Below are 16,519 nucleotides of genomic sequence, written 5' to 3' on the forward strand. Positions count from 1 at the left end.
CATAAATATGAGATGAGGATTGTTTGGTCCTGGTTGTACCCAAGTTGTTTTGTGAACACAATATGATACTAATAGTTTTTATTTTTGTTCATTTTAATGCAATTAAAGGTTTTCATTCTTTAATTTTCTGGTGGACTCTGTGAATTTATAAAAACAATAAAGTTGTTCTTTCCACAGGGGGCATATTAACAAGCCGTTCAACCTTTGAGGAAGCTGCTAAGGGAAGTATTGCTGCTTCAAAGTCTTCATCATCTCATGCTCGTCATCCATCCCAGGACTTTTTGCTCTCAAATTCAGCTAGCCTGAGCCAGTTACAATCCGGAATGGAAAAAATGGGGTTAGGTAGTTACCCTAAACTTAAGTTTTAGATCCAAATAGGTTGATTTTGTAATTTATTTCATTAAATAGTTTTCCAATTTGTTTAAAATTTTATAATTATTTCTACCTTACTTTAAACAAAAACTTTTACAGCTTCACCTGCGGACAGTGATACCTTCTCTATCAGCAGTCACAGTGGAGAGATTGGTAAAGCCTCTGAAGAGCACCAGAACCTGCCTACCGTTGGGAAAGTTGACTGTAAGCCTGCATCAAATGATATTGGCTCTGAAGAGCAGGGGGCAAGTCTGACTATCAATTCTCCCATGAAGTCAGAATCATTTGGCTCATTGAAAAATCTTTTTCCATTAGAATCAGGTAGTAATGCTAATGTAAAGATAGGAAAAGGATTCACGCAGAAGCAAAAATCACATTTTACGCGGGAAAATTTTAATGTTTCGAACACTGGAGAGGCAGCATCTCTTGCCCCAGAAAAAGGAACTCCTGGTGATCCTCTCAGTCAGTTGGACCCACTGTGGTCTTTGAAGAAAAAATGATGAATGTTGAAGGTACTCTGCTTGTTAAGAGGCATTGGAATGTCTTTACAGAAATTAATTGTATAACTTCATTTGCATGAGATTGGAGTTTCAGTTCAACAACAGTTATGGTTATCATGATTAATATTGATTTTATGACATGTAATTCATACTGATATTTATTTAAGCTTTATGAACTGGAAACTGATAGTATTATAAATTTTCTCATTTGCTATCATTTGGAGCTTTAAATTATTTATGTTGTTAATTTTCTGACGCCTCTGCTACCAGTTGTAATTTTGTCTTGTATTGTTTATTGTGATTATTTGTGATGTTTCTGTTATGATAGATATTTTGTAAGATTAGGTGCATAACCATGTTGCAGCAAAAATGCAAATTTTTAATCTTATAAAATAATAATGGTTGTTTTCGCTGAGATTTTGAAATTAAATTGCTATTATGAAGATTTTTAAAAGAAAAAGGAAAGTCTTTCCTCTCTGTTGTGTATTTGAAATATTTTTCCTATTTCAGATATTCATGTGATTTTTAAAATGCTATTGATATTGTGACTTCAGTTGTAAATTAAATGACTTTTAAATATACCTTCTATTTGTATATAAAATGTTTTCACATTCACTGCAGATATAGATTGATGCATCCAAGGGCTACTGTTGATTTTTGAAGCAATAGTGCTCTTACTATTTCTCTACTCCTGTGTTAAACTAGGACAATATTCCATTCTCTCAATCCCCTTAAGAATTTCTCCCAGTCCAGGGTATCTTATTGGACACCCTATCTTGTGTAAAGGTTCTACAGTGGAAGCTCATTTAAAAGAGTGATCATAATTCCTTAAAAATGGCTTGCTAAATCAGGAGATAGCCATATCCAATAATGAAGTGTGAAGCCTCTCAGTACCCATTTTCACCTAAATTACTCCTTTTATTTTAAATGGGAGCAACACCTGCAGTTGGGTCCCATTGTGTGCAATTTTGAAAATGAAATATCACAATGCATTTATAAAACCAAGTATCAATGGCTGTGTGGCATTATGGACCACTTATTTGGGGCGTCTGGGATTGGTAAGATGCATCAAATCACCATGCAACAGCAGAAACCTTCTTCCCAACATTATGTTAAACTGTCGCATCACACCGACTGACTGACTGCCTCTTGCGGAACTTGTGTCACACACACAAGTTCCGCAAGAGGCAGTCTTGGAAAGATGCAGTTCTGTAAGCAGTCAATGCAATTGTACCATCTGCTACTCTTGGAAACAATAAACATAGAGCTCTTGTAAAAGCAAATCATGTGCCACTGTGCATCATACATTCGTAGATATACTGTTGTTGGATAACAGTGCTTAAAGCCACAAATATTTTTGTAGACGAGGTTGCCCTTGCTCACTGTTATCAGTCAGTGGTACTGAACCTTTTCTTTCTGCTCCTTAAGATTGTGATTGACCCAGAAAATCTGGTGTGGAAACATCATCAAAAATCTGTTTATGAAAATAACTTTTGCACTGGTTTTTTATTTCAATACAGATTTGAAGAGTTAATTTCCCGGATAAGATAATACTGCAGTTCCATTAATGACAAGTTGAATTCACATAGGAGCAGAATGGGGGACAGATGGAAAAAAAATCAATTGATGGCAAAGATCACCAATGTCACACATCTGAAAGAAAGCTATCAGTTTTTGATAAGTTAATCGCCAGTGCATACAGACATGTTTTGCACCTGACACGGCGCTCTTGTTACACTGTGTATTAGCACGGCATGAATTTCTGATTGAAATGCAAGAATTTTGCTTGTAGAAATTGGAAGTGGAAAACAATTTCTAAGTGACAGCCATATCAAGAAAAAATGATAAGTGTGGGGTGGAGTGATTTGGCTATTTAGTTCCATCTAACATTTGTGTTAGTCCTTTATTGTTAAGGGAAAAACAAATTCCTATACCCATCTGTTTGGCAAAATCTCTCTTTTATCGTATTTGTTGGACTTGGAAGTACAGTTAGGTTCTAATATGATATTCTCCATGCCACTTAGGAAGTCTGTTCTTTATTGTTCAAGTAATGGAAGCCAAGAAATGAAGTACTAATTTGTGAGCAGAGGTCGTTTAGATACAATGAACAAAAGAACACCAGTTGCACATCTTTGTGAGACTGAAGGGTATCACTTCAACTTCATTAGACCATTTTGTCAAAAACTACTTTTTGCTTATGATCATTCAGAAAGTCTTGTATGTATCCCATCAAATGTTTTTTTTTGTTTAACTCACTTGCCTTATAATTTTTTAGGTTTCTTTGCGGAGCTAGGAAGTAGGGCATGAGGAAAGAGAAGTAATCTTTGTCCTACTGGAAGGGTGTACTGGCTCTGTTCTCTGCAGTGATATGTTTGAAAAAGGCATGATAATTAATTTCAAACGGAAGGGCATAAGAGGTCATTGTAAGAGTGAATTTTGTGCCTTGGTAGACTTATCTCTCACATGGCATATTTTTTAATCTTGATTCAGTGAGTAGTAAAAAAATTACTTCAAACTCATTATAGCCGTTATATGTTTTAATTATACAATAATATACATCAATTCCACTTTTATTTTACATCAGGATAATTTAATAGTACTATTTTTTAAGAGAAATGTCCCTTAATATGTACGAAGGCTTTCTAGAACCAAGTCTGCCATTAATTCAAACACTCAATGTGTCACAGTAATTAGCCCTGGGACTTCAACAGATGTGTATATCATTACTGGGTACAAGGTGGAGGTCATTGGTTATGATATTTACAGTTGATTTAATCATCAGTGAGAAATAGCCGATTCATAACTCTTTGACTCATATAACACAGATAGTTTCCACCTTGGATTATTTAAAACCCTAATATCTTCTCCTGGGAGGAGATTGAATGTTATTGGATTAAGGCATTAAAACTCTCTCATTGTATCACATTTATATTTTTAAATCTAAATATAAGTATACCTAAAGACATCAAAAGTTTATTTACAAATATACATTACACCTATATAAGGCACAGGAATCCGCATAATGGCATCACTTTGTGTTCACCAATATGCAGTCTGAAAGCATTAAATCATTAGCAAATAAAGCACCAAAAGTTTTACATTTGATTGACTTACATATGTACCGAGCCAGGAAAACAAACACAATCATACAACTGATTAACGTTTCTAATGTGGGCATAAAATACGATCACTGTTCTCACACTCCCACTTCTATTTCAAGAATGGATGGAAGTATAACAGATAATCCATTGCCTGTGACATTTTCCATAATACAAAATATCACAAAAAGCTGACTCTTACTCCATAGCAATTTCATAAGGCTCAGAAATAGTAACTTAACCTGCTTAAAAAGTATAATAAGTAACTGCAGCTCATGGAAAAATTCTGATACCTCTGGCAGGTGAGATATATTTAAGTCATCTAAATAGAACACCAGAAAAAAATACAAATAAACAATAATGATATTTTGAGCATGGTAATTCACATATTCGAAAAATTTTAACCTATAAAAATTTCAAATCATTAGATAAAAACAATGATGTCCATTCAAGGACTTGGCTGAATGAATGTTTCTTCTTTGTTTCATCATCAATAAAGAACATTGAGGGAACACTCTCTGGCTTTCATAGCAATTAGTACCCAAATGATCCGGGCATTGGCATGCTTATTGGACCTAATGGGTATGGAGTGGCACCACTTTGATGTGGCATAAATGGAGTGCCTGTAGTTGGTACTGTTGGATGAGAATTGTTGATTGATGGAGACAGAGTAGGAGGCAAGAATGGTGAGGAATCCAGACCTTTTTGCTGATCCTGATGCATTTTTGTTAGTATTTCAGCCATTTTATCAGCTTTCACACGCCGTAGATGCATTAGTTTTCTGAGAACAGCAAACTGATCCAAAAATGCATCAACTTCAATATCACCATCGAGAAACTTATTGGCAAGGGTCTAGAAAAAAAGAGGGTGCAACATAGAGAATTCAAGAACCCTTCATTATGTAATTCATGGGAAAAATTATAATTAGGTTAAATATTCTTCATATGATCTAGTGATTAGGGGGTATCCAGTTCAATCCTGGGTATATCCTAGAGATATCCTCACCTTAAAAAAATCCTTTTAATGCCAAACTTACTGAATACAACAAATGAAAAGTGACAGAGAATGAGCCCTTTACTCTTGTGAAATTGTGTGAAATCTCCACATTATTGGCAGAGTCTAGAATGGGTTTTGCTCCATTAAGAAAACCAAACTTAAGGTATGTTGTAAAAGCGACTGACTGGGTTTCCTCAAATCATTAACTAATAAGCTTATTCACTATGAGCTCAAATACCTTATATGCCTGAATATAGTCCCCCCTTTTTTTCCAAAAATGCCTATGGTAAAAGTAAAGGAGGGGGCTATATTCAAATGCATTTTTTTAACTTTTCCCGAAACTGGAGCCTCAAAATTAGGGGGGGGGACTATATTTGGAGAAATACGGTAAGTTATATGATAAAAATACAAAAGCATGCTATCAACACTTAACACCACATACAAAGAGAACACTACTGAAGTAATGGTACAAGGATATATTCTTCAATGGCAACAATTTTTCCAATGACTTAAAACAGTATTGTCTCCCTCACCACTAAAGGTGTATTTGGCAACAGACTACATAATTACAGACTTTAAATATATACATAAAAATGAGTTACATTTATGGACTAAGTCTACAAACAAACTACAACAACTTCTTATTCTGTTAGTAAGTTATTCCGAGGGGAATAACTAGCACCACAGGGTAGTAGAGTATATTAAAAAAATTGAAACAACTGCTTAACAGGATGACAGCAAGATGAGTGAATATTTTTATGAAAATTATTGTACAATATACCGCTATACCTAAAGACATTAACAATTTTAAGGAAGCATTTTCACAGGCTCTGAATTCCAATTCTAAGATCTAAAGAGATAATTACCTCAGATTCTTCCTCAGTTTCAGCAGCAGCTGTCTGAAGGAGGGCTAATGTAGTGTCCGAAGATAAATTCCCAGAATGCTTCTCTGAAAAAATATTTTTGATAATAAATAACTTAAATATTTTAAATACAAAAAACCTCAATCATAATTATTCACAGTTAATTTCAGAATTTACACCACTAACAGTCAATTTATGATGAAGTTATCTACATATGTAATTGCATTTGGAATTTGTTTTCTTCTTGCTGATATCTCTCCTTTGACATTACTGTTAGGTAATCTGCATTTGGTAAGGAATATGGAAAGTTCTACCCTGCTTGTAACATAATAGGCTTCTGAGTAATAGTAGATTACCACTGCATATACACCTTACATTTACTTCCAGAGCCATCTGTGAATGTGGTAGTCTGTATGTAGCCCCATCAACAAGCCCTCTACACTTGGCTCTATCTGTGGCCTCTCATTCCACAACTACAAGCTTTTCTATGTACTTCATCTATATGTATAAAAGAGGATGTCTGTTTATCTGTCCGATAAGTATTTATATATGGCTACACAAATTGCAACTAAAGTTAGTACTAGGGATGGTCGGATCCGATACCTCGGATCCAAATATCTACGGATATTGTGGATCCAAAGTCGCGGAAGACATTGGATCTTGATCCGAAATTTTAAATGATAGCTTCAGTGAATGCAACTCCCCATTAGGGTGGAAAGAGTTTCGATTCTCTCTTCGAACGCGCCATCGCATGCGATTCTTGTCCTACTCGTGAACTGTTTTGTTTGAAAGCTCTCGCAGAGTTTATGTAGGAGAATTTCAGCCATGGAAAATAAAAAAGGCAAAATACGACTGGCACATAGTGTTTCTCTTCCCAAGAGATTGAACAATCATCGGGGGAATCTCAGCGTCAGGAATTTGAAAATGCATTTGAATCCGATCTGAAAGATCTGGCTCCGAAAATCAAGGATCCGGATCCGAAAAAAATCCTGGATCCATCCATCCCTAGTTAGAACATTGGTGCATCTCATGCTACTAAACCCCATAGTATGTACTACTTTCGGTTGTGCCCAGTGTGTCTTTTCGTGCATTGCTTTCTCATTATCGTTTGTTACGCCACATCATACAATTTCTGCGGTTGGACATACTGATGGGTGGCAAACTCCGGACACCCTCAAAGGGAAAACAACTCAAAGGATAATACACTAACCAGTTAATCCTCTCGGTGCCAACCTTTTTACTGAGGTATATGTTCACACGACATTTTTGTTCTATGCATGTAGATACTTACATAACTTACTAATATCAATGTTGAGGAGTGCGATACAAGCTGATCTCATGCACGTTAAACGGAAATTGATATCGATATACCGTCACCATACCTACTTGGTTCCTTTACCTAAAAATCATGCTAATATGAGTAACCTCCTCCCTGAACAACACTGGGTGGCCTGTTAGCACTTAATATAATTTGTTGTCTCAGGCGCGACTTCATGGAATCAACTTTACTTTATCCTTGACCCCAACTTTGTGGAAGCAGTCATCTCCTTGATCTGATGCTTCTCTTTCCCACAGGATTTCAAAACATTTCTTCTTCCACAGACATCCTTAGTTTTGATAAGTATGGCCGGCCTAATTCTTTCAGACTTAACTCCCTTATGGCACCTGTATGATAATAAGATGAGATTCTAAAGCTCTTCATTTTTTCCTTCACCTTTTGTAGATCCATGGATTGTTTATAATAATTATTTCTCAAATAAAACTTTTCTATCCCCCTTCTTGGACAATTTCATATTTAAAAAATATAAAACAGCACTGGGGAAATAATTAAAAAGAACAAACTTTGTATTTACCAACCAATTTATTTTCATGGTACAACTTGTTACAACACAGCGGCGTCATCCTCAGGTACACGTAATACTTTCAGTTGTTTCCAGTGTGTCTTTTGCGTTGCTTTCTCATTATCGTTAGTTACGCCACGTCATACAATTTCTGCAGTTGCACATACTGATGGGTGGCAAAACTCCCGTACCTGAGGATTTGGTAGGTACCTGAGGATGACGCTGCTGCGTCGAAACTAGTTGTACTACGAAAATAAATATAAAGTGGATAAATACAAAGTTTGTTCGTTTTAATTGTTGACATAAACTTCCACAAAGTTGAGTCTGAGACTATAGAGATTAGCACTGAGGAAATTGTTTCATCAGGTCAGATTTAAATTTTGTGAAGTAGGGATGAGGAAAATAACATACTGCAAGCAAATTAGTGTTCATCAATCTGCAGAGGACGTGAATTTCCATTTTGATACCTTAAGAAAAGGGTAGTTTCCTTCATCAAAGAAAACGAAAGGCATTGATTGCAATTCGTTACCCACCATTAGTGTATTCATAATATACAAATTATTTGGTTTTAGAAACCCCAGTTTAGACAAATGGCAATGGTCAATTTTTATCCTCATTTGAAAAAGGCTAGATTGGCACCCATGCAATTCCGCTCCACGTGACGTCACAGGGACCTAGTTTCTATACGAGTAGATAGGAGTTTTACATCATCTGAGATTACCATGCATGCATGAGGCACAGAGCTCAGGGAAACATGTCTTAATAATCACTCATTAAAACTGGCTAAGGTCGGAAAGTTTTCTTCGTTTGATAAGGTATTAATAATCCTTATTTAAGCCAAGCGCTATCAGCCAGCAGGGTACTCTGCTACATGCTAGCATCCTGCGCCGTATCAGAGCTCAAAGTCTCGCCCCAAGGTCACCTCACTTGCAGCAGCGGGAACCAGAACGATGTCACATGGAGTTTTCCCGGCATTCATACTTAGCTGTCGCGTTTTCGCCCGCTTGAAAATTTTCGCTTTTCATTTAATCGCAAAAAATAGATATCGTCATTTAAAAATCTAAAAGCGTGAAATACGTACTCCAGGAGTAATAATCTTTCGATTTAGGCAATAAAAAATAATAGGAAACCACCCTAATGTAAGTATTTGATTCTTGTATTGTTAACCCACCATCCTATTATTTTTTTCCTTCATACGTACATCCATCACGATTGTTCAATCTCCTAACCATTTAATCGGCACCTCATCTGGTTTAAATCCACCTCATAAGTTTAAATATTTATTGCAGTCCTTATTTCAAGACCAGGATCCATCCTGCTACTTCTCCTAAAGCTTTTTCAACTAACATGTGAAATTGAATATTCCAGTCAACTTAATTCTTGCTCCGAGGCATTATTTACAATAGATTGTTTTTCCTTTAAGGGTCATTAATTTTACTGAATATCACACTATAATGAGAAGCATTGAGCATTAAAAGAGGTCTATAAGCGATGGCCATTTCATATTTTCCAAGATCTCTCCTTCTACCTCAACCAACATCAGAGCCCCTAAGAACTGAAATAACTACAGTTATAGGTTCAATCATGTATACCATTTACAACAATACACATTCTCTTGTACAGGCAAAATACATTCCAAAAGATAGATATATCTTTCTAGTTAAAATGTCAAACAAAATGAAAAGACTAAATCCCCAGGACTGCCAGACAAAAGAGCAATCTCCTACAAAGTAGGCTACAGACAGTGCGAAAGATGTTTACCTGAATACGTCTTCATTGGATTATTCTCATCAGTATTGCAGACATTCTTTTGAAAAATATACCCATGTTCCAAAAACATACTACCATACAACTATATAAAACAAGTAATAAGCAGTATAATAGGAGAAGTAACTACTACTATCGTTCCGAGAATTAAAAGAACTTAATTCGGGGCAACTCACAACACATCACCACCTAGCAGACAGCTATGAGATGATACGTCATGACTTGACACATAAGAGGAGGAAGTAGCATTAAGGAATGAGAAAATGTGGGGAAATTGTAAATGCAAAAAGAAAGGTTAAAATTTAAAGATGAAGCAGCACCACAGAAGACAAAGAGAGAGTGAACATAACAATCACCACACCCACGACAGTGATTCCCCGGAACGGCAAAGAAAACATATTTTTCTTGACTGTAACAATTTATAACTTACTCAGTTCTGCAAGTTTTGCCTCTACACTGGTATACAAATCCGATGCGGTTTCACTTAATTCTAATAAACGCTGCTTTCCTTCAGTTAGGCTTGGCTCTTTGGATAAATTATATTCCGCCAGAGATTTGTTGCTTGCCATCAGCATTTCCTTTTCGGTGACCAGATTTTTTATCTACAGCCAAAATTAAAGCACATGATAATTCCATAACCCAGAAACTTGATGACAAATACAGTTAAAGTAATCAATTGTTACGAACCTCTTGCATGTTCTCCACTAACTCGTCGCACTTAGAATCATCGTTCAATAGTTCCTTTAGCTCCTCGTCACTCAGCCTTGCTAATACATTAACTTTGCCAAACATAGTTGCTCTTTAATGTGGCTCTTGACGATATCTTTATACACAAACACGAGTAAACACGGCCAGAGACCAATCAAAGGTTGACGATTTTTCAGACAGACACAACTCGTAAGACCATCAATTCTACGATATAGCCAAAAATACTATTAGAGTACATGCTAATAATCACCACGAAGTATCTGCAAATTTAAGGAAAGTCAATAATATATGACTCACGAACAATACATTCGCGCATACAATCCACCCAATGAATCCAATCGAAAATTCTCTCAGACAACTGACATACGAAAATCAATTCTTGGGTCGGCTCGCTCTCCTTTTAATTTGCCTTGCATGTCGATTCAGTGCCGATAACTCAGTTCTTTTCTTAGAAATGCGTTCATTGCGACGGTAGCTCAAATCTGATGAAAGTAAATAATGCGTTTTATTGCAATCTCTTGATCTATCGATTTCATCCAAATATAGTCCCCTATCAAGGACTGTTGAGAGCAAGTATATATTGAGCGCGTGTTTTGTGACCTCGCTAATGTATATTTCTACACTTTTTCTTCCTAGATGTCTGACTCATTCCAGAATTAAATGGGTTACCCGGTAGAACTCCCGCTATCCCCATCATATTTTGGTCCACGCATTTATAGGTTCCGATTATGGTGATTTTACTCTGAAGGAACCGTGGATAAGCTGTTTGTATGTTAAGGTAGTGTAAGGATATATGTTTTATTTTATTAAATTATTTTTAGTATTTGATGTAAATTTTTAGCTGTGAAACTCAAAACTCAATTTTATGTGGAATATCGTCATATCAATCATGAGGAGATCAAATTGCTGCGAATTGTGTGTAGTACGTGTTTAAGGTATCAATTGATATCAAGGTATTGAAATACGTTTTCAGTCAAAATAATGTCTCAACATTAAATGATATAATTGAAAGTATAATAAAGAGGTCAACCTGCTTTGATTAACTGTGGAAATTTCGGACCCTAATCGTGTATGAAAACTTCAGCAACAGGTTCTGAACACCTAGTTAAACGCTTCCTGCACAGTTAGAGAACGCTCCATGAACAGCTGGGAAACCCCTAATGAAAGGCTTGTTTGAACACTTCATTTGGGCTAAAATTCAGTGCGTGAATGGTTCCCCAACAGGTCATGAACATTTTGGGAACGGGTTCTGAACACTTGATGAAGCACTTCTGGAATGGTTCTTGAATAGTTCATTTTTCTGCAGGGAAAGGTTTAAGGAGACCATATTAGGGGCCTTGTAGGGATGGGGCGAAATCATAAAATAATTTCTAGGAATTCCTTAAGGGTCAACCTTGCATCCTTACCCTAGTGCCCATCTCCCCTTCAGTCGAAGTATCAAACCTTGCAAAAAGTCCATCGAAAACAGATTAACTCTCCTGCCCAAAAGCGTTGTATGTTCATAACATGTTAGGCAAAAAGTGTAGATGGGTGCTGTTGAATTAACTGACATCTTTTACTGTAGGTTTTAATTATTGTTATCCCTTAGTTTTATGGGTACCTTTAAATAGCTATGGATGGTGATTTAGGTGTAGCAACCTGGAGTTAAGTATGACCCACCAGTGGATCACCACGACCAGGATGAAATTCGTTTAACACATGGGCTAGCGTGTGGGTTCTCCACACCATTGGGTCACACTCTTGTCATGACACCCTTGTCATTTTGTGTGGTGCCACCCAGCCTGCAGGCCACTCAGCAGGTCATGTGGTGCCACCCAGCCTGGGTGGCACCACACGACCTTCTGCAACTTGGCCCACCACTTATGGTCTGAGGAAACCTTTCAGCACTGCAGCTTTCAGCAATTTTGTATGAAATGCATCTCTTAAGTTACATGACCCCACTCACTTTAGAATGGAGTTAAACATCTAAAAGCCTCGGTGGTGGCAGGGTAAAGTCCTCGATTGCCAAACCAAAGGTTGCAGGTTTGAGTCCCGCCTGGGTAAGTTACCCTTATCCAGGGCATGGGCATGTGTGAATGTCCTTCATTGTTAATTCCCGATTGTAAAGGCCGTAAATTTGCTGTTCATGGGGTAATGGGAATAAATAAATAAAATTAAAAGAAAAAGTGATTGGTTCCTGCCTGGTAGGGCTCCTAAGTGTTCTCACACTAGCCTCTAGCTCTACTCCCAGGTTGCAAAAACCCAGGAATTAGCGGTGCCGAGTCCCATTCCAAAGTAACATTCTTGAGGTACCTACTGGGAGGGGCTCTGACATTGTCCCTAGCTCCTAGCTGCTGGGGACCCGAACATTGGCTGCCTAATGTTCCTCCACTTTCCATTGGTGGAAGTCCCTTGAAAGTTCACTCTGAGCAGGAGTTAGAAGATGAACCTTCATGTGACCCTCCGGCGGGTGATATGTACATATCAAGATTTTTTCTTGGAACTATGAACCATAGGTTTATGCACATGCATAGATAATTCTGTTTTATAAATGAGATGAGTGAAAGATATATATGCTGGATGGAGTCATGGTATTCAGTTGATAAGACAACTCCATTGATGAAGTCAGAGACCATTACAGAGTTTCCCATGTATTGGTAGGGATGAGCTTCCTGATCATGAATGCCCTAGTGGCAATTTTTTAAATTATTTAATTAATTTGAGTGTATTAATGAAGATTTTATGTCAGAATTGTTCCCTATTATATTATTGAGCTAATCTCTTTAATAGATCTTCTTTCATTGAATCTATTTGAAGGGGAGAACATTGGTGGATTAATTTTATTGTAAAGCTGTAAAAAATTTGTTTTGTTCTCATTTATTTTAAAGCTGTTCAACCTACATGATAGGGTGGTTTCCGATTTTTTAAATTGCCTAAATCGAAAGGCTACTGCTCCCGGAGTACGTATTTCATGCTTTTAGATTTTTAAATTATGATATCTATTTTTTGCGATTAAATGAAAAGTGAAAATTTTCAAGTGCTCAAAAACACCACGGCTAAGTATGAATGCTGGTAAAGCTTGTGTGACATCATTCTGGTTCTAGCTGCCGCCGTGTGAGGCCACCTTGTGCGAGGCTATGAGTGCTGATATGATGCAGGCTGCTAGCAGGTAGCAGAGTACCCTGCTAGCAGGTAGCGCTTGGCTTAAAGAAGGATTATCAATACCCCATCAAACAAAGGAAACTTTCTGATCGTAGGCAATTTTAATAGGTGATTATTAAGAGATGTTTCCCTGAGCTCCGTGCTTCATGCATTCATTGGGAATCTCAGACGATGTAAAACTCCTGACTACTCATATAGCATCTAGGTCCCTGTGACATCGCGTGGAGCGGCATCACATGGGTGCCTATCTGGCCTTTTTCAAATGAGGTTAAAATTGACCATTAACATTTGTCTTAACTGGGTTTTCTAATACCCAATAATTTTTATATTACGAATACACTAACGTTGGGTAACGAATCGCAATCAATGCCTTCCATTTTCTTTGATTGATTTGAAGGGAACTACCCTATTAGATATTTTGACTCAAGTTTTGGTAGCAGAAACTACAATTACAATCATCTGCTAATGTTTCATAAGTATAGATGTATTATCAGAAAACAATATCACTTCACAGCTAGGTAAGTGGGTGTAAAGGTCATTAATAAAAATGATTTGCAGAAGATGAGGGCCCAATGTAGAAAGAACCTTGTGGGACTCCACAGCTGCTTCAAACCTAATTGGACTTAAAATATATCATATGGGAATGGGAAAGTACCCATAGGATATTTGCAATTGTAATGGATATGGAGTGCTATACATACATATTTCATCCATTATCATCATTGTCAGTTTATCAGAAAGGTCCTCGGTAGCCTCTCCTCTAGATAACTCTAGTCTTGTGCTTTCCTTTTAATTCCATTGTGGCCTCTCTCCTCTTCCAAATCATCCATCATTTTCTTTCGTCTACTACCTTGTTTGCCCTTTCCTTTCTTCAATCCTTGTAATAGTTCAGTCGTACGACAACACTCTACTCTCAATATATGCATCATGTAGTTGTATCTCCTTGTTTTTATTGTCTTCACCAGTCGATTTCCCCCCATTCTGGTCAATAACTATTCATTTCCCATTTCTTTTACTCAACTAATGTTTAACATTCTACTCCACACACATTTCCCAATGCTGTCTTTGTCTCACAACTATAGAGTAAGATGTGCCAAACAAAGCACTTTACCAACCTTCACCAATACCCAATATCCATTTTGCTTCAAAACAACGTTTATGTTTCATTTTTTTTATTTTATCCCCTGTAAAAAGTTTTTCCTGCTCACCTTCTGGTAACAAAATTGGCCTACCACTCAGGATACGGATGAAATGACGGATGTGATTACTTGTGATGAGTGTGATATTCAGTGATGAGGCTTTAGGGCAGTGGCTCCCAACTGGTGGTTTAAGATTGTCCCGTGAATGGTCTGCAGGACAAATAAATGCATTGGCATATACACCAAGTTTGAAATTCACATAATTCACAGTGTCCGGCGATATATAGTGGAAATGTTTTATATTCATGAGGATAAAATCAAATGGTTGACTTCCACACACTTTTTTATTAACAAACTACCGACCCGGTTTCGACACGTAGTGTCTCGTAGGTCGAAACCGGGTCGGTAGTTTGTTAATAAAAAAGTGTGTGGAAGTTAACCATTTTATTTTATCCTCATGAATTTGAAATTCACCATGTAGAAATCACCCAGATATCCCGACTGCTGGTATGCTACCAGTTACACCACCAGGCCATCTTCTTCCAAGGCCAATCAGACTGGGTTAACCAAACAAGTTTCTCTGACATTGTTTTAGTAAGCACAACCTCAGTATCCTGTGACACAGTGTGGACTTCAGGCGTCAATGCCTTGTTTGGTCAACCCAGTCTGAGGTTCACCTTGGAAGAAGATGGCTCAATGGTGTTCCTGGTAGCATACCTGACTGGCAATCAGCAGATCCAGGTTCAAATCCCAGCTAAGCCAAATGATTTTTTCATGGACAAATTTCATTCTTAGCGTGTATAACTTTCCACCAGTGCACGTGACAGTATACAAAGTCACTTGTTCTATTCAGTGCTTTGGAAATGCATAGGATATAAATAAGGATATTGAACAATGATTTTGTGAAATGATAAGGGCAAATATGAGTCTTGATCAATTCCTAATGGGTTCTAAAATTATATTTTACTTGATCAACCATGTATTCAGCACTGAAGAAGGGATGCAACTGAAAATGCATATAATAGGAGGTGAGGGTCATCCAAACATTATTTGAATTTAGGCAGAGTGGTACACGGGTAGGGAAACACAGCTCTTGAGCCATAGAAAATAATTCATGTTGTGTGCTTTCAGTGGCATCGATCCTGTGGGGGATGTATCCTCCAATATTTGATGTAGGGTTGTTTATCATTTACCAAAAAAATTAAAACTTATTTTTTTCTTCTGAAGGGATATGATACTAGGTAAAAATATGGTTTTAATAGGATAAAAATTTTTTTTAAATAAGTTTCCATGCCCTCGTAGGTATTCTATACTACTCATTGTCAGACCTCCTGGAAGCCTGTTCCCCCAATGTTTCACTGCTGTCTACAACAATGTGTGCTTTCACTCCCATTTGTTGAAAGATGTTTTTTCCTGGGTGGTTGTTTCACTATCACACCTTTTAGTACATGCACTGGCATTGCCGGTTCTGGTAGCAGTTTAATTTTGGACATGATGCAAGAGAGACCATAGCTAGCTATAACTTCTTCTCTCATTCCGGCTAAATCAGTGTTTGTGTGAGTGGATGTGCACATATAAAAGCTTGGTATTAAACAGCTGATGCCAGGATATTTGGATCTCGTAGATAACTCTGTCAACCTTTAAAACCTGTGGTTGGATATGCTTTTGTGGAGTTCAATACTGGCTGCAATTATCATTGCTTTCACCAAGCAAAAAAATAGTAAAATTTTGATAGTTTTCGAGCGAAAAATGATCCAAACATCTTTTCATACCTAAATTTACTTTCATGCTTAGGTTCAGCTTCATGCACTTCAGATGCTCTTAGAAAATTTGGTTCTCAAATAATACGGATGGAAAGTTAGTTGGTTTTGTCAGCTTTAAATGTCATTATAATTCATAATTACAAGATTTCATTCAATACGATTTATTCATGGAAGCCCCTCATTAATTTGATGTGTTTTATTTACATGTTGAAAATTTTTGTTCAACTTAATAATAAATATGACAGCAAATATTTAGTTGCGATGACAGCAAATGAAAAATTCTGCTTGACATTTAAGGTGCGAATTCAAATAAATGATCTTTGGGGAGAAG

General features: G+C 37.0%; 2 protein-coding genes across 4 annotated transcripts in view; one reads left to right on the forward strand and one right to left on the reverse strand.

Moving 5' to 3' along the window:
* Nucleotides 1-1,470, forward strand: part of LOC124156099 (tyrosine-protein phosphatase non-receptor type 23) — a 59,500-nt gene extending 58,030 nt beyond the window's left edge. For 2 of the 3 annotated variants that reach the window (XM_046530423.1, XM_046530424.1), the window contains 2 exons: nucleotides 178-342; nucleotides 472-1,470. In XM_046530423.1, coding sequence (XP_046386379.1) covers nucleotides 178-342; nucleotides 472-872 — 566 coding nt within the window. In that variant the 3' untranslated portion in view covers nucleotides 873-1,470. The remainder of the gene's footprint in view (nucleotides 1-177; nucleotides 343-471) is intronic. The other variant, XM_046530425.1, reaches the window with a different exon arrangement.
* Nucleotides 1,471-3,825: 2,355 nt separating this feature from the next.
* On the reverse strand, nucleotides 3,826-10,480 carry LOC124156101 (vacuolar protein sorting-associated protein 37B). Its single transcript, XM_046530428.1, has 4 exons — nucleotides 10,125-10,480; nucleotides 9,868-10,039; nucleotides 5,833-5,915; nucleotides 3,826-4,822 (listed from the first exon to the last, which is right to left on the reverse strand). The coding sequence occupies exons 1-4, from the start codon at nucleotides 10,227-10,229 to the stop codon at nucleotides 4,505-4,507; spliced, it is 678 nt and encodes a 225-aa protein (XP_046386384.1). The 5' UTR covers nucleotides 10,230-10,480; the 3' UTR covers nucleotides 3,826-4,504.
* Between the last annotated feature and the right edge of the window lie 6,039 nt (nucleotides 10,481-16,519).

This window comes from Ischnura elegans, chromosome 3, assembly GCF_921293095.1.
Source record: "Ischnura elegans chromosome 3, ioIscEleg1.1, whole genome shotgun sequence".
Classification (NCBI taxonomy): domain Eukaryota; kingdom Metazoa; phylum Arthropoda; class Insecta; order Odonata; family Coenagrionidae; genus Ischnura; species Ischnura elegans.

Excerpts from the sequence above, each read along its gene's own strand:
- LOC124156101 (XM_046530428.1), bottom strand. The coding sequence starts at position 10,229 with ATGTTTGGCAAAGTTAATGTATTAGCAAGGCTGAGTGACGAGGAGCTA. Across the intron at positions 10,040-10,124 it reads TAGTGGAGAACATGCAAGAG|ATAAAAAATCTGGTCACCGA; the intron begins GTTCGTAACAAT and ends TTTTGGCTGTAG. Across the intron at positions 4,823-5,832 it reads AAACTGAGGAAGAATCTGAG|ACCCTTGCCAATAAGTTTCT; the intron begins GTAATTATCTCT and ends CTTTTTTTCTAG.